The sequence below is a fragment of the Salarias fasciatus genome, chromosome 14, assembly GCF_902148845.1.
Source record: "Salarias fasciatus chromosome 14, fSalaFa1.1, whole genome shotgun sequence".
NCBI classification, from domain to species: Eukaryota; Metazoa; Chordata; class Actinopteri; order Blenniiformes; family Blenniidae; genus Salarias; species Salarias fasciatus.
Window position 1 is genome coordinate 8,091,673 of NC_043758.1, and position 18,345 is coordinate 8,110,017.

General features: G+C 43.7%; 1 protein-coding gene across 1 annotated transcript in view; it reads right to left on the minus strand.

The window, feature by feature from the left end:
- grm5b (glutamate receptor, metabotropic 5b) overlaps positions 1 to 18,345 on the minus strand; it is a 67,172-nt gene that overhangs the window by 6,981 nt on the left and 41,846 nt on the right. Inside the window, exons 7-12 of the mRNA XM_030107840.1 lie at positions 7,044 to 7,279; positions 6,198 to 6,319; positions 5,368 to 5,492; positions 5,103 to 5,271; positions 4,456 to 4,582; positions 98 to 215 (exon numbers count right to left, since the gene is read on the minus strand). Coding sequence (XP_029963700.1) covers positions 98 to 215; positions 4,456 to 4,582; positions 5,103 to 5,271; positions 5,368 to 5,492; positions 6,198 to 6,319; positions 7,044 to 7,279 — 897 coding nt within the window. The remainder of the gene's footprint in view (positions 1 to 97; positions 216 to 4,455; positions 4,583 to 5,102; positions 5,272 to 5,367; positions 5,493 to 6,197; positions 6,320 to 7,043; positions 7,280 to 18,345) is intronic.

The following is an 18,345-nucleotide window of genomic DNA, read 5'->3' on the forward strand; positions in this document are numbered from 1 at the left end:
AAACGGGTTCAGAGAGGCTGTGAAAATGACTCTGCAGATCTTTAATATGTGAGCGTTGTTGGTTTTGGTTGAACTCACTTTCTGGGATATGCAATACCTGATAAATACAGCAGTGACAAAAAATGTCGCCAGGAGGCCGAGGCAGGCAAATACCACCGCAGCAATGGGCTCAGGGTCTCCCCAGCGCAGGTATTCCACCGGGATTGGGTCACAGCCTGGAAAGAGAATTATAAATTATAATGCATTGAGAATATTATACTGTTCTTTAATTTCACAGTATCTGATATATTGTTTGGAAGTTTGGGGTAATGTATATCCTACTCATCTATTACCTTTAGTAATTTTACAAAGCGGGCTCTTAGAATAATTAATAAAGCCGCTTCAAAAGACCATACAACAAAACTATTTCTGAAGTCAGGACTATTAAAATTAAAGGATTTAATTGATTTACAAACATTAACAGTCATTTTCAAAGCAAAAAGATGCCTGCTACCTCGTGGTTTGCAAACACTTTTTACTTTGAACAGTGAGAAAAGTAGAAGAAATCTTGATTTTAAACATAATTCTGCAAGAACGACTCTTAAAGGAATGTGTGTATCTGTCGCGGGTGTGAAAAAAATGGAATTCTTTGGAAAAAGTTGTGAAACAATGTTCAAACATTTTGCAGTTTGAACGTAAATTTAAAGAAAAAATATTTAACATTTATGCAAAGGAGCAATAATAATGACGTGATTGATTTATAGATTGATTGTGGCCATCTGAGGTTTTTTTGTTTTCTTGTTTGAGTTTGGAAAAAAGACTGGGGTAGGAGTTAAAAAGACTTATCTTCATCCTACTCCTGTTCTTGTACATGGGATGTGTGTATTTTGTGTTCTTATAAATTGTCTCCATTTGTTGATTTTTTTTTTCTTGCATTCCCATGGAAAAGAATAAATGAAATGAAATGAAATGAGAGATGCAACACATACTGTATAATAAGTCATTTCTGGAGGGAAATACTTGAGTATTTATCTGATGTGCAAGACTATGTCGCTGCTTAATGTCATATCAGCTCTTATTAAAATAAAAGCTCTTTTGACATTTTTCTGTTTTTTTTTTTTTGTTGTTGTTTTTTTTAAGATCAGGTTTGGAACCAATTAAGCGAGACTTCATTGCACTGCAGGGGGGGAAACGTCCCTGAAGCCAACAGACTGGATAGATCAAGTGTGAAGTCATGGATGTTGGGCCCACAGGTGTGAAAGGCTTGATTGTTATCTGGCTGATGAGCTGTGCAGTGCAAATAGCTGTGGGAGTGTTAACAGAGTATGAATGAAACAGGAGATCTCAGAGCTCTGGTGTTGCTTTTGTATCAGTGGCCTTTACAGTGCTCGAAGACGACTTTTTCAAATTCAAGTGCAAGTGCTTCAACATGTGCTTTTTGCACCGAATCCTGAATTCATCTTTTGCTTTTATTGTATTTACAGTTATTTGTGTTTTAGTTAAAAAAAAAAAAACAAACAAAAAAAACAAAATGTCAAAATAATGCTGGGAAAAAGCACCCGCTTGCAGTTTCCCCCACCTCCAGCACCCCGGTGCAAAGGCCTGCCTCGCTAACATATACATTCCACTCCTTCATTCTTTTAATTTTTTTGTCATTAATCTTCCTCTTTTTTTTCATACTTCCATGTCATTCAATATTTCATCTTGTTTCATATCACTTCTGTCTCTGTAATACCCCCATAGATCACTCTGAACTCCTTCTTCCCCTCTAATATCTCCCTCACCTCTCTTGACCCTCATCTCTCCGAAAATTGTTTCCTAATTCTCCCGATCAAACTGTGTCTTTCCATCTTTCTCAGGTCTCATTAATTAAAGGGACAATTCTAAATCTCATCCATTTAAATACTTATCCAGGTAGCTTTAGTATCTGTGCTGCAAGGGTACAAACGTACATTAGCTCAATTAAAAAAACCTCAATTCAGAACTCACTTCTGTTCTTTATTGATTGTGTTCTCTTCTATTTCTGTCCAGACACATGCAAACAACACAACCTTGGACACAGCACATGTTCCCAGCAAATGATACAACAGAGAGGAAGAGACGGAGCAGTCATTAAAGAGATTTAAGTGATTTAATAACATTGTCCTTACCACGGTTAACAAAGTTTATTAAATCAGTGATGTGGTTAAGTCTAGGGGCATAAACAACACACTAATTGCTGAATGGGAGCCAAAGGGACGGTAACAGAGAGACAAACAAGTCGAGCAGGAGCTTTCGACATGTGACTCACTTAAAGAGGGACATCTGTGAACACCTCAGAGAACCACCTCAGTCAAAAGGTAACAGAATATCATTCTCAGCCATGATTTTTAACGGCGGAAAATGTCGAACATCATGTAACAGAACAGTCATATAACACTGAATGAAAATACTTCACATAACCCTCTCGACCTCTCAACTCCGTGTTTATAAACTTTACTCTCTTTTAGGACAGAAGAGGCTCTAGAAACGAGAAGAGCCCACACACCAATTAAAATATGAGGTGAGATGGAGCCAGGGAACTTGCTGGGAATTTAACTCCAATTAAACCTGCCCATATTAATCTAGATGGTGGGCAGAAAATCCCCCATCAGTGTTTACCTTGGGCTTTCTCGGAGCACTCCAAAATCATTGTCTGTGTCAGCAATTTAACACTTAATTAGCTGGATGAACCTGCACGGGAGCTGTGTGGTGTTCGGCCATCAGTCGATCCGACAGGTAAAAGGGAGAGGAGCCATTTTTCAGGGTTCAGTCGATACAAAGTTTTGAGGCCAACTCCATCAAACACTCTCAGACTGCGAAACTGCAGCGTTCAGTGGAGAGGCTCAAATCCCAGAGCTAATCCTCCGTTTCTCTGCTCCTTTCGCTTTCAGCTACTAGTGTCAGCTACCTCCACTCATCTCCGCCTCTCTCCCTCAGACTCACTTTTACTACGGCTTCAGGTTTCAGCGTAATGTTTTCTTTTGTCTTGTTTCTTGCGGTCTCAATAGCTCCTGCGGTTTTCACGCTCACTTTCCTCCTGCCCGTCAGCTGAGGGATTGCTCTGTGTATTGTCTCAGCCTGTTTATGTTCTCCCCTTCACCACTTCTCTCTCCACGTCTTTTGACCCGGGGGGAGAGGCATCACAATGTCTGCTGTTGGAACAGGACAAGCAGTTTGTTTACGCCTCATTATTGCCGAACCGTACGGCCCCACAGGGCGGGACGCACGGCACTTAAGCGTTGACGGAATGGGACGCGCACTCAAACTCTCACACCACGGGACACGTGAGCTAATGCAGCGATAACCAGCGTGAGATCTGTGGCGAGAGCAGAAATGAGGGAGCAGTTTTTGACCACGGGGGTGGAGGTGAAGGGAGGGATTCAGAGGTGGAAATCCTCATGTTAGTGTCCTTTCCACAGTTACAAAAGCTTCGTGAAGTGGGCCGGGCTCGAACTGGATTAAAACCATCAGTGAACAATTTATGGGCTGAATTTAATGATGTAATGCAGACAAACTCAAGTGAAAGACCAAAATTAATGTTTCAAGCGTGTTGATTGGTGAGATTTCCTACAGCTTTCATCTGTCAAGTTGCACTTGAATCTGCAGGTGAGGAATCATACAGGAACATTCAGCCAGTGCTGGCCATGAGTTTGGAGTCAATGCATTCATTTCATTTGATGTTTGAGTCATTAGATCTCAGCTGCAGTTACATTTTAAAATATGTTCATTTTTTTGTGCCATGACTGCCTTTTATCACCACAGGAAACATGACTTAATGACTAGTCGACAGTCGGATGCCCCCTGACTCCCAGACCCGACTGATAACCCATTTATCTGCTTATTTTTCCACTACTACAGTCGCTCATTAAACATTATTTTGTATCAGTTTACAGCTCAGAGATCTTTCTCCCCTCAACATTGAAATCCGATCTAAATTTTCAACAAGGTTTGCTTCATGTTTTAATCATTCAGCTTGTCGAGGAGCATCTCGCAGTTAGTATAATGAGCAGCTGAAAGCAAAACAGCAATATTCAGCTGCTTCGAACGCATTGGAGGGGAAATAATTCACACAGCAACTAAAATGTATTGAAATGTATTGAAAGCTGATCTTCATGCGGAATAATTAAAACTCCAGTGACCAAGCTGGAGAGAAATTAAAGGGATAAGAGAGAGGGAGTGTATGGGAGGAAAGAGGAAAGCAGCTTTCGCCGCTCAGCTCGTCTCTCTGCTGTGGCTGGTGAAGGACTGGCTGTACCATAATGATGTGCTGTAATGACAAACTGCAGAAATGGACGGAGCTCATGTGTCAGTCCAGCTCTGCTTCACATCCTCCACCGTCCTGAAGATCCCACTCACACATCTGCACATGTGCATTGGTTTACACACACTGTAATAGTAAAGACACACACACACACACACACACACACACACACACACACACACACACACACTGACCTGTGAGGCCATCGTTCGGCCAGGACCCCAGCTCACAGGCTCGGCAGGTGTACTCGTCAAACACGAACTCATTTTCTTTGCAGGGAGTGCACGTCCAGCAGCAACTCACCTCACCTTTACGGATGACCTGAGAGGAAACCAAAAACACGCGCTGATTGTACTAAAGCATATTTTCACTGTCAAAATGAGCAAGTGTATTAAACGTCTGCAAGAGCTACTGAATTCTTGAGCAATTTTGACTTTATTAATAATTCAAGTGTGAAAGTGGTGTTTTTGACCTCGAATAAGGAACAGATAAGTGAGATTGTGCCAAATCACACTCCTGAATGTTTCAATGATCAACAGCAAAGGTACAGTACAGACATTCAAAATATATTTATTCCTCTAGATTAGGGGTTTCCAACCATGGTTCTTGAAACCACCTGTATATATCAAATTATATGTAATAAATAACTGGTCAAAATGACATTGTGTATCATATTTTTTGGTTAAAATCAAAAATCAAAAATCTCTAGATAGTCTCGATGTCAGTAACTCGCCCATGCAGCTCCCGACTGCTTTTAATAGAGTACTGAATGTAAAGACACCTGCGCTGGTGAGGTCTGACAGTAATCCTGCATTGTGTTTTGGAGAATTGGTCATTTTACCTTGATCTGCCCTTTGTCACAGGGTTCACTGCACACCGACTTGATCATCGAATCCTTGTTGGGCCAGATTTCGTCGTCGTCTATCTTCAAGCCGCTGTTGTCCCAACTGCCCACGTTAATGTAGTCGAAGTAGTCCTTACCCATCTTCTTGAAGTTCATTATTTCATACCTAAGAATCAAAAGCAAGCTCATGTTTGAAGCACGGAATAAGAAGGAAATCAATCAGGTTAAAAAAGAAGCTATAACTTTGGGTGCGATCGTTCACCTGCCAGGCGAGTCTCCATTTTCATCGAATAAAATTCCCTCTCCAGACACGCCAGTGAAGTTGGTTTTCATCAAGAAGTCCAACAGAGTAGAACCATCTATAGGCCGCATGGCATCACACAGGCCCTAAACGCACAAAAACAGACAACAAAAGAAAGCAAAAACAGGCTCGTCATGCCTTAAAATAAAGTACTGAGCAACAGCCCTAGTATTTATTTGCAAGGAAACTGCATTCAGCGGTCACTCAAATGAGAACGACGCTTCAGCTCGGGAAAGGTAAAACCTTCAAATAAATCTACAAAAACATAATTAAGCCCTCAAAGCTTGTTTAATTGGGTTGGGAAAAGTTCTGTGATGTAAATATAACCTTTAACTGATGAAAACATTAACCATGTCTGCAGGTGGAGCACGCCACAAAGTTTTAATGAAAGTGAAATAAACAGAACTTTCAGATTTATTACGAAGGAGAGGACAACAGTAGGATGCATGAGGTCCATTGGTCTGTCAAAGATTTTGGATTCCTTCATTCTGACTAAACATATTTATCAATGACCCTCGTGTAAATCCGTGGCCTTGGCCGCACTGCCTCCCTGTGAACAAGAGATTTCATTTCTATTGAGTTGTAGCACTTTAATTAAAGTGACATTACAATGGCAGCGGCAGATTTGATCGAAAGCTCACTTAAGTAAATTAACATGTAGCTTTGCACCGAGAAACCTCTTTTATGTATGTCTGTTCCTGGCTCGGTCCAGCGTTTCCCCTCAGCTCCCTCCCGTCTCTCCTTGACTCGCCCTACTGCGCCCGAGCTTTTATCCGTCACCGCACACCTACCTGATAGCCTGGGCAGAGCGCCCGCTGCATGTTATGCAGGCCATATGCCATCGAGTAGATGGCATTAATGACAAAGCCCATCTTGGTGTCCTGTGCGTACTGCTGCCGGAGGGACTCGCGCTCTGCGGGTGTTGATGGGCAGAGTGGCGGTTGAGGGTGAGATGGAGGTGGAAAGAGAAAGACAGATATATCAGGAAAAAAAAACTCTTAATCTGCCCTCTGGTTTGATAAAAACAGAGTTCTTTTTTTTGTTTGTTTTCAAAAACATCAAAGACCGCTCTCGTTCCTCTTCCTCGGTGTACACTTTCCTCCTCCACATCTCATTTCTCTCTGTCTCTTTCTGCGTCCTGTTCATTTGTATTTCATGTTTCATTTCATTAGAATACATGAGACCTGACTCCCTTTGATCCGGCGCTCACAAACTGTTTTGCCTATGAATGGAGGGGACCAAACAGAGAGAGCAGAGAGACGAGGAGATGAATACAAAGATGAATATAAAGGGAGGGTTCACTTCACTCACTGCCAGAGCAGATATCTCTGGATTAACCAGAAAGCCCTGTGTCTACATGCGCTCTGTTTGGAGGTGTGTGGGCGTGTTTTTTTGTATTTTGTTTGCATTAATGGTGTCCATTATGGGATTCTGTCAATAAAAATGCAGATTTTTTTATTGTAGTCTGTTATATAATGACCCAAAACAATGCAGCCTCTCGCTTCACAGGGGAACATCACGATTTATCACGATATGTCTCCAAAGACTTGATAATCATGTTCAGCTCAGCACAACATCAGAGGTGGAAAGAGAGCTGGAGTACAAGTAAAAGTACAATTACATGACATATTACTTACTGCCGCAGGTGCGGTTGTACTTGCTGCTCTCCTGCGGGTGACCTTTGAGCCGACAGAGGAAGCGATGCTGCCAGAACTCGGGGAACCAGGGGTTCCTCAGGTTGTTTTCGGGGCGAAGCTTCAGGTAGTACTCATCAAACCACTTCACGTCTGCCGACTGGAGCTTGATGGTGATGCCACCGGCTGCTTCCTTCACGTAGCCGTCCGTCACATCGTACCTGTCTGCCCATCCATCGCTGCAAAAGAAAGAAACACACACACACAAAAAAAAAAAGGCAAATAAATACATAACACACTCCTACGACCCATCAGTTTATATTTTCTGAATTAACAAGGTCACTCAAAACTGCACTGGGATCCAATATTTTTTCAAACAACTGTCAAACGTGTCCTTGTGTGTCCACATCGCCGGCTTGGACACGTTTCAGATGCACCATCTTGTATCTATTGAGCATCTTGCTCTGGTTCATCAGATTCTGGAGAAATGCTGCCATATTAGCATATTGGAACAGGTTTTCTGTCTGAATAATGACAAGTCTAGAGGTGCCTACGCACAGAAGGAATAAATATTACCTAATGACAGGAGTATTCCCCCTTCTTCTGTTTTTTTTTTTTTACTTGCACAGACATAAAACTGCATCACACTGAGCAGCAGACAGGCTTGTTTCATTAAAGTGGGTGGAGGCAGGGAATGGATGCTCTCCTGGTAATCTATGCATCTCATAATTCTGACAAACAGCTGACTTTTATATTCGAGTGAAGGTTTCCTTTTAAAATAGCTACTTTACCGTTTGAAATTTGCACATTTTCTTCTATATATTAGTTGGAGCAATCTGTCTTCTCTCACAGAACAGACGTTAATAATAATAATGGGGAAGACTGACAGGTGAGTGATGTTTGATGAGTCTCTACCTGAAAACCTACCATGTATTCATGAAGCTAATTGCAAACATCACAGGTAAAAAAAAAATAAATACAAATTTAATGAGAGTATGTTCAGCTATTGTAGTACCGCAGTTACACACTGTTTTCACTGCAAGCTGTCTGCATTCATGTCTCAATCTTAATGAACCCACACCAGCTCCGAGCTGCCAGACACAGAGCACAGTTGGCAGTGAACCAGAAGATGCTGGGCCGGCACGGCCCACATGCACCTCAAAGTAAACAACGCTGCAGGAGAAGAGTCAAACTCAGGGTTCAGGTAACACCTCCGTGCTTCGCGTGCGGCCTCTCGCTCACGCTACTGAAGGAACGCAACGTTCATCGGTTCAGACACACAGAAGAAAAGCTTGGTTTAGTCTGTTTGAGGATGTCTTCCAAATGAGATGTCATCCCTCTGTAGTGATGGGACGGCTCAGTAAAATACCTCTATAGATGTGTTGTTTTTCACAGTGTTTTCTCCCCATGGCAGTCGCCTTCTTTGATACATGTGTGCAAAATGTGCAGTTCAACTAAAATTTTTCCATTGATGCAAAAAAAAAACAAAAAAAAAACACAGAAACAGCTGAGTGAACAACCTTACCGGCAACAGCAGCAACTTCCTTTAATTTACCCTACAGTTATATAGGTCACGTGGGGCTCTGCACTTTTTATTTAAGCAGCTCGATAGGATTTGTTACCAGCAGTAAGAAACAATCAACCTGATATCGCTGATTGCATAAAAACGGGCAAAACATGCACAGATGGAAAGAGCAGTGGGTCATGCTTATGACCCCATTAGAGCTGATGCTTTCCATGCTTTCCATCCAGAGATGGAGCTGCAACACACAACTGCAAGGGTTGTCATTAAATCTGGATGCAGGGGTGAAGAAAGTGCACTGTCACCATAATCAGTAAACCCTCTTTTACATGTATATACATACATCAACAGCACGGGGAGGCTTTTTCTTGGAAAAGGTTTATGTCTCTTCATGGGGGGGGGGGGGGGGGTAAAACACAAGGAAAGAGATGAAAAGACAAGACGAGAGAGTGAGCAACAGATACAGCAAATTACAGAGAACCAAAGTGGAAGGAGGCAGAAACGGAGTGATTATCAGGGAAGTCAGAAGACGTGTGGGAGGCAGGTCTTACATCATCCTGGGTAACGTCCAAAATGCGTCATATGGCGGAGAAATAAGCTAAACTACTATTCACAGAGAGACACACATGCACACGCAGCCTGGTGCCGAGATGATCTGGGTCAAATGGAGAATTCTGGCAGCAGCTGAGCAGCCGTGCCCCGTCAGACACCAGCCAGATGAATGGAAACCGCCTCACAGTGTGGAGACATGTCGCAGAGTTTACATTTTTCTTCTGATTTTTTTTTTGGGGGGGGGGAGGACGAGTTTCTGGGTTTACGGCTCCTCAAGGAAAGAACAGATGGCAAAGTGAGTGTGTCTGCTGGTGTGTGAGCATGAGAGATAAAGACAGAGGAGTGGATGTGAATGACAAATCTTCTCTCGTCCTTTCACAACTACTGCCAACGAGGCCTTGAGCAAGACAATGATCCTCAGCTCCTCCAGTGGAAATTAGTTTCTTCCCATTTCTCTTTCTTTTGTCTCTCCCTCTCTTGCGTTTTCTCGCTTTCTGTCAGCCTCCAGAGGACAAAACCCATTTTCTCCCACAGCAATCCTTGCAGCGTCTCTTTGACTGGACATCCAAAGTGTTTAGAAGTGCCCACATGTGTCGTGTGTTTATACTGCCACAGACTGTGCCCGCTTAAACGCCCGTAGTTTCCCTTTTGTCATTGCCGGCGTCAGCCTTTGTGGCCATAAATCACAGTGGAAGCACCTCTAGATTACCATGCATTACCTGTAACCATGCAAATAAATGTGCATGAGGGTGTAATGTGTGTAAATGGATGGTGTCATAATCGCATGATTGGGGGTTGATGGGAAGCAGTGCGACTCCTTTCACAAACACATATTTTCACAAACGTGTCTGAATAGATAAGCAAAGAAATTTGACTTGCAGAGGGAGATATGAAATCTCTTTTCATGACTCAGCCACTGAAATAAACTGAATTCTACAAATATATGGATACTGTACCGGACCACAAGTCCTGGCAAATGTAACCGGGAGGAGCAGCGAGCGCAGAAATCTGACTGAGCGCGTGATGAACAGGTCGTCAGCAAGGCCACAACGGTTCAACAGCAGATCATTTCAGCTTGTTTTCTCTTCTTGGTCAAGATGACTGTGCCAACTGAAGTCGTCAGATCATAAACCAGGAGTCTGCAACCTCCAAGACCAACAGAGTCATTTTTGCCACAATCCAATAAAATTCATGTTTTACCTTTAAAATGAGGTGAAGCGGCGAATGAAGCTGCAGATGAAAATATAATCCGAAACACATTTTGTTCCCTTTTTCAACAGTTTACAACATTTTTTATCGTGTTTTAGATATTTTATTGGATTCAATCTTTCAGCTATATTAGCCATCTTGCAGTTTTGAGCAATTTCAGCAAAACAAGTTAAACATTCTGGCCATATGTTTCCGTTTCCATTTCCTCATGGTTTTAAACTTTTGACCTGCTTTAAGCCGCTTGTGTTTGTGTCTTTGAATGCTCACATGAGGAGACCAAGAGTAGGATACAAGAGCAGAGAGCTTATCCTACGGTTAAGTTTATATATAATCAGATAATATCAGATCATATTCATGACAATGCCACATCACTGTGTCTATCTTTTCCACTTTTCTCAATATCTACGTATTAAATACAGCAGAAGGTTCAGTATTTAAATTTCATTTCATTGTATTTTCTCTTCATTTAAAATCACATGTCTGTTAAATGAGTCCTGATGATACAAATTAAAAGTCATTGGAGTTTGAAATAGTTTTGACTTGCTGGCTGTGGCAGCTTTTCACAGCGTTTGTCTCTTGTGTTGTGCAGAGGATGGAGGATCGACCGGTAGCTCCCCTGAGACAAGAAGAACAAAAAAAAAAAAAAAAGACAGTGAATGGATGAGTGAGAGAGAAAGTAAAGTTTAGAGACAAGAGGAATATATTGAAAAAAATCAAGGAGATTCAGGAGTGAAGTAAACAATCGATGATCATCAATCAGCCTTCTCTCATCTGATCGATAGTTTTCTTCTCTTTTTTCCCTCCGACGCCGTCTTACTCCCTCAATCTGTCTCCTTCTCCTCCTCTCATTTACACCTTCTGTTTTTTTCCCCTGAGCACATCTAACCCTGTTTTCCAGCCCACGAGTTGCTTCACATTTCACTGCGTCCACCTGTCAATATGTCATTTTCTTTTCAGAACAGAATTTATAACCATTGTTTCTGCAGAAAGAAAATGAGAAAACACAACATTCTTTATGACAAAGCAGTGATTTTTGTGTTTTGTTAAAGAAATAGTGCAAATCAGAATCAGATCAAAGGGACTCAGGGATATTTCACCCCATGTCGTCTGTGGAAGGCAGTTGCGTATTTTCCTTAATCATAATCACAGAACGCCAGTTTCATAAATGTATATCACATAATCTCCTTCAAAGTGCTTGTTGCATTTTGACTGTGCTATTTCTGTCTCTTTCTGTCTCTGACCGAGTCCTTTCTTTCTTTGGCTCGCCACCTGTTTGGCAAGCTTCCCAGCAGGTCGCGCTTGCAGCTCCTCGGAGGCCACGACGACACGCAGCACCGGCAGCCAACACACAAACACGCCCGGCCATTCTTTCATTAATCACTTTGGAGAAAGCCAAGAAAGTTGCCCATAATTCCGAAAGGCCACTTTATTGGAGCCGCCGAGGTTTTGAACCCAATTTGTGACCTCTCCCATGTTCGTCGCCACACAGTCGCACCAAACCACTTTACTTGCATGGTATTGATTCACCGCTGCCTGCTATCTAATAGAGAAAATGAATAAATAAGAACACACTTAAGGAAGAAAAAAAAAAAAGATGTGCGTGGTTTTAAATCAAAACAATTTCTAATTGGTCCTTCAGGAAATAATGTTCAGTCAGTAGCCCTGTATAATTACAGCAAATGATATTTGCTGTAATCTTTGTTCCGCACAGATAGTTAGTAAATGAACAAATTGTCAGTGGTTACAGTGTGTGTGAAAATAAAACAAATAAATGTTATATCAATCAAAATCTTTTATTTGATCTATTTTTTGTAACTGGAGTGTTGTTTACGTTTATGTGGAAAAAGACAAATTTTAACATGACATGATGCAGTGGAGCAGATTGGTGACAAAGTCGATGACGCTCACACCTCACAGCGGCTTGGAAGCCTTCCTGCACGTTTTCTCTGTGCATACGTGAATTTTCTTTACATGCCCATGCACTCTGTGCCTTGCTGACTTGCCTTGGGTCTCAGTCGGTAAAGGGCACTAGAATGCTGCTGTATTTCAAAGTACAAACTGTAATTTTGCTGTCAAGGCTAAACCTAATGCCTGAAATAAGTTCTGCAATGAATGAACCAATTTCTACTCTGTAAACACACTGCACATGCAGAATTTTGCATTGAGGTGCAGTAGAGGAGCACGATCCAGGATTTCGGTGTCCTCTTTGGAGACTGGACTCTCTGTTCAACCTGACAGCAGATGAGTGAGACTTCAAATACACCCGCTGATAATATATGATAATCGATTCCTCTCCATCCCAACTCACTGCTGTGAGACATGCCTTCAAACACACAGATACTGAAGGTGTGTTGGGAAAACACTGAACACACGACAGAGGTTAACCTCAACTGAAAAGACTGCAGCATGTACGCTCTTGTGGACTGTGAAATCTCACATATACAAAAATACACACAGACGTTTACTGATAGGCACTGATGATATGCAATGATGTGGGCGATGCTGCCATAAGAGGAGGGCTGCAGAGGAAGCCTCTAGGGTGTGTGTGTGTGTGTGTGTGTGTGTGTGTGTGTGTGTGTGTGTGTGTGTGTGTGTGTGTGTGTGTGTGTGTGTGTGTGTGTGTGTTATTGATCATAATAACTGTTTTAAATGACATCTTGGCTTTTTCTGTTTTTGTCTCTCTCCACATGTCTAAGAGTCCAAGGCCGTTGCCATGGTTTCCAGCCCACGCTCAACCTGCTGTCTGTACTTTGTGTCTCATTAGAAGCACATTGGATTTTTGAATGCACACATGCATACATGAGTGTGTGCACACACACACACACACACACACACTTGTATTTGCCATTCGATTAACATTTGGTGCCCCATCTCTACCAATATTGGAAACGATATTTGCATAATAGTACAGTATGCCAGTGTTATAGGCCACTGCTCTACCTTGAGCAGAACCAGTTCCACATACCGAGGCCTGCGGCAATTGCCTTTCCAGTCCGTTCCTATAAATAGAAACTGGAACTCATTTGCAAATAATTATTAATTTGCTGGCTCTTTCTTGGTTCTGAAATCCTACATGCAGCGAGTTTCTCGCTCTTTGAGCTCCGGTGAAGGTTCTCCAGGTGGATTTGGTCACGATGATGGGGAAACAAAGTGTGTTTTGATGCCACTTGAGATTCTTTCCCATAGTAAATTGGCTCACTTGCACCCAGCTCTAAGCAACTGTGAAGAAGGTTGTGAGGAAAGCACTGCTGGCGGAATTTAAAATACAATATCACTGCACTGTGTATCACAGACAGAGGGAGAGAAAAAAAAAACTATCAATGGCTTCAATCAATGGCCTGAAAATAGAAGACGTGTGTGATGCACAAACTCTTTTCTCAAAGGGTCTCTCCCCCTTCTTTCTTTTCTGTCTGTCTCCAAGAATAGAGAAACTGAGCTTTCTCCGATATAAAAGCAGACTTCTGTCTAAATCTTGTTTTTTTTGCACATGCATGGTGCAGTCCAACTTGAATTGAAAGCATAAATTGAGCTCCTTCCATCCAGGGGAAACCTGTTTTGGTTTAGCTTCATTTTAATGGGAATAATATTTTTCCTCTCAGTTAATGTACACATAGTACACATCCTCGGTGGCAAGGCACCGGGGGTGGACGAGATTCGGCCTGAGTACCTTAAGTCTCTGGATGTGCAGGGACTGTCTTGGTTGACACGTCTCTGTAACATCGCGTGGCGGTCGGGGACGGTGCCTCTGGATTGGCAGACCGGGGTGGTGGTCCCCCTGTTTAAAAAGGGGGACCGGAGGGTGTGCTCCAACTATAGGGGGATTACACTCCTCAGCCTCCCCGGGAAAGTCTATTCCAGGGTACTGGAGAGGAGGATCCGACCGATAGTCGAACCTCGGATCCAGGAGGAACAATGCGGTTTTCGTCCTGGTCGTGGAACAGTGGACCAGCTCTATACCCTCCATAGGGTGCTCGAGGGTTCGTGGGAGTTTGCCCAACCAGTCCACATGTGTTTTGTGGATTTGGAGAAGGCATTCGACCGTGTCCCTCGTGGTGTCTTGTGGGGGGTGCTCCGGGAATACGGAGTCCGGGGCCCCTTGTTAAGGGCCGTCCGGTCTTTGTATGACCGGAGTAGGAGTCTGGTCCGCATTGCCGGCAGTAAGTCGGACCTGTTCCCGGTGCATGTTGGACTCCGGCAGGGCTGCCCTTTGTCACCGGTTCTGTTCATAATCTTCATGGACAGAATTTCTAGGTGCAGCCAGGGGCCGGAGGGGGTCCGGTTCGGGAACCACAGGATTTCATCTCTGCTTTTTGCAGATGATGTTGTCCTGTTGGCTTCATCGAACCCGGACCTACAGCATGCACTGGGGCGGTTCGCAGCCGAGTGTGAAGCGGCAGGGATGAGGATCAGCACCTCCAAATCCGAGGCCATGGTCCTCGACCGGGGGAAGGTGGCTTGCCCCCTCCAGGTTGGTGGAGAGACCCTAGCCCAAGTGGAGGAGTTCAAGTATCTTGGGGTCTTGTTCACGAGTGGGGGACGGATGGAGCGTGAGATTGACAGGCGGATCGGTGCAGCGGCTGCAGTGATGCAGTCGTTGTATCGGTCCGTCGTGGTGAAGAAGGAGCTGAGCCGAAAGGCGAAGCTCTCCATTTACCGGTCAATCTACGTTCCCACCCTCACCTATGGTCATGAGCTTTGGGTCATGACCGAAAGGACAAGATCCCGGATACAAGCGGCCGAAATGAGCTTCCTCCGTAGGGTGGCTGGGCGCTCCCTTAGAGATAGGGTGAGGAGCTCAGTCACCAGGGAGGAGTTCGGAGTAGAGCCGCTACTCCTCCACATCGAGAGGAACCAGCTGAGGTGGCTCGGACATCTGTTTAGGATGCCTCCTGGACGCCTCCCTAGGGAGGTGTTCCGGGCATGTCCCACTGGGAGGAGACCCCGGGGAAGACCCAGGACACGCTGGAGAGACTATGTCTCTCGGCTGGCCTGGGAACGCCTTGGGATCCTCCCAGAGGAGCTGGAGGAAGTGTCTGGGGACAGGGAAGTCTGGGCATCCCTGCTGAAACTGCTGCCCCCGCGACCCGGCCCCGGATAAGCGGTAGAAAATGGATGGATGGATGGATGGATGGATGGATAGATAAGGATCTGTATATGTCCCGTGGGTTAAGGTGATCTGGTAAAGTATATATAGGCAGGCACAATTCAGATGTTGGTTTCTCCCGAGTGAGAAAAAAGAAAACAAGGAAATGCTAATTTGACAGACACAATCATAAACACCAGGATTTTCAGATTAAATGAAATGCTACATGAATCTATGAATCAACAATAAACTCCTTCCAGTATTTTGCGCAATTGGAGGGAAGGATGGAGGTGTAGGAGTCTGTCCCTTGATCTGATATTGATCTGAAAACAGTCCGATATGAGGTAGAAACAAGAATTTTGTGTACTTTGACAGTGGCTGTGCTCATAATGTTTACACACGTGCTGTTTTAGATCAAGTCTGTTGAGTTTTTGCAGTGTGGTGCATTATGGTAGGTGTGAATATGACAATCTGCACTAAAACAGCTGCAAATATCCCAGCCAGGCGTGGCAGCCTGGGCACACAGTTCAAGTCACACTTGTGCTAATTTATCAGAGAGCCCTCCAAATGTCTTGAATGCTCAGAATATGGAGCTTCAGAGGGTACCATAGTTTCATCAACTGGCATTTGACCTTTTTCAAATATCAAATCACACGTGTTCACACACAGTGAAGGAAAATTCCAACAACCATGGCAAAACCTGTGGTCATCAGCAACATCTCAGTAATATTTGGTCAACTTCAAAAACAAGCAGCGATCAACAACTCATAAGAACAGTGACGTACTCACATGCAATGCTTAGTTTAAAATAAATAAATAAAAAGGGCATCAGTCGCCCATAGTAAGCTGGGGTTGGCTCCACTGCCCTGCGACCCTGAACAGGATAAGCAGCAAAGAGGATGGATGGATGGATGGATGGATGAATGGATGGATGGATGGATGGATGGATGGATGGATGGATGGATGGATGGATGGATGGCCTCTCTTTGGACGAACGCCACGTAAAAGCTCAAAACTGTGTGTAACAGATCAAAGTGTGTGATGCACTTAATAAAATGGGTAGCGATGCTGCAGGAAAAAAAAAAGTGTTGTGATGTGATGAACTGCACAAAGTACTCAGGAGAACACTGGCTGTAGCTGCGTAATCACGGTGCGCCACATGTTGACACACTCAGAAGTGATGGATGCCAGGGGATGCGGTGGTTAGACAAAAATCTGTCGTCCGTACTATTGCTTCCAGTTGTTCCTCTGTGCTTCGTCACGATACGGCCGCAGGAACAAGCCATGCGTTCAGCTTTCAGTGCTTCTACATTAAGATCCAAATTGGAATTGTGTTGAAATTGTGCTGAATTCGGTTTAGCTTGGGCAAATGAGGCCACCATATCTGCGTCATCAAAATATGTGAATGTGATCTGAAGCTGTGTTGCCAATAGGTCACTTTAGTAATTACTGTCTGAGTTCAATAATAACATACCACCCGACCCCAACCCACCCACCCACCCACTCCCTCGCTGCCATGGCAACCTGGCAGAGATCCGAGATGAGCATCTGCTGCTTGCAACCATAAAGACTGCATGCACACACACACACACACTCGCATAAACAGAGAAACACACACACACCTGCAGTCCAGCAAGCAAAATCTGATAGCATTAGTCAGCTGAACAGGATGAGGGCAGATAGTGAACACACCACAGAACTGTGACAAAACTGTAAGGACACCTGTACACCTGCCCATAACAACTTTTTATAATTTAATGCAGCATAATAATTTTGAAGTCAATATAAAAACAGTAGAAGCACATGGTGGACTTTATAGAGGATTTACTGAAGGAGTTGCAGGTATGAGCCTTCTTCAGCCTCTAAGCAGCATTTCATTTTTAAAAATAGCTGCTGCAGTTTGTGATGGACTGGTGACCTGTTCACGGTGCACCTTGCTTTTAACCACAGACAACTTGAATCAGCTGTCTGCCCCTCGGCCCCAATTTCGATAAAACAGCACCTCGGGTTCCTGGATGTACTCCAGTGACAGCTGCCAGTTAGTTGGAGTAACTCAGGTTTGACAGTGATGGCACACCTACGGCTCACGGATGAACTGCAGCACAGTTACTGTGATTTATGAAGGATAAAAGACATAGAGGCATGAAGAAGAAAGTCATTCTTCAGAGTGCTATTGTTAAAAAAAAAATCCAGCAGAAGGTTTGCTTTTACAAATGATGAAGAATGTAATTGAGTAAATTGCTGTATTACTGATAGAAAAACGCAGTCTAAACAGTACAGCCATCAATCATGCTGAATCATAACCGTCCGTTCATCCATCGGAACAAAATAGTTTAACAGTTATTGAATCTCGGATGGTGCACGCAGTGGAGCAGTGGTCAATGCTCTCTCCTCACAGCGAGGTTAGGGTTCCAGTTTCCTCCCACAGACTCCAAAAACATGCTTGTGAGGTTAACCGGTGCCTCAGACAGTCTCACTTGATACCTGCACCTGCTTTCGCCTCGTGATCACCGGCAGAGGACATGACGGAGACGACAGCTCATGGCTGCTAATGGTTAATTCCATCCATCCATACAGACACATAATCTGTGAATATGAGAAATGAGAGGGAGCGTGATTTACACCGAACATTGGATGACTCACAGAGCGCATGCCTCTGCATTATTAACCCAGATTATCTTTATAGCACTTCACTGCAATGAGAGCTCAGGCTCTTGCATTCTAATTGTTGCTGCTGCCATGTTCTGTGAGCTGTTCATGTTAAGCAGCAGCTACTTCAGAACTTCTGTGAGGAAGTGTCTGGCCCTCTTCACTTCAGCCCTGCACAGTGTTTGGACAGCTCACCTGTGCGTGTGCAACAAACACAGAAAGCTGTGGGTCTTTGAAACAAAGCCAAAAGGCAAGTGTGTAAAACAGCTATTTATAGCTCTCTGGGACAG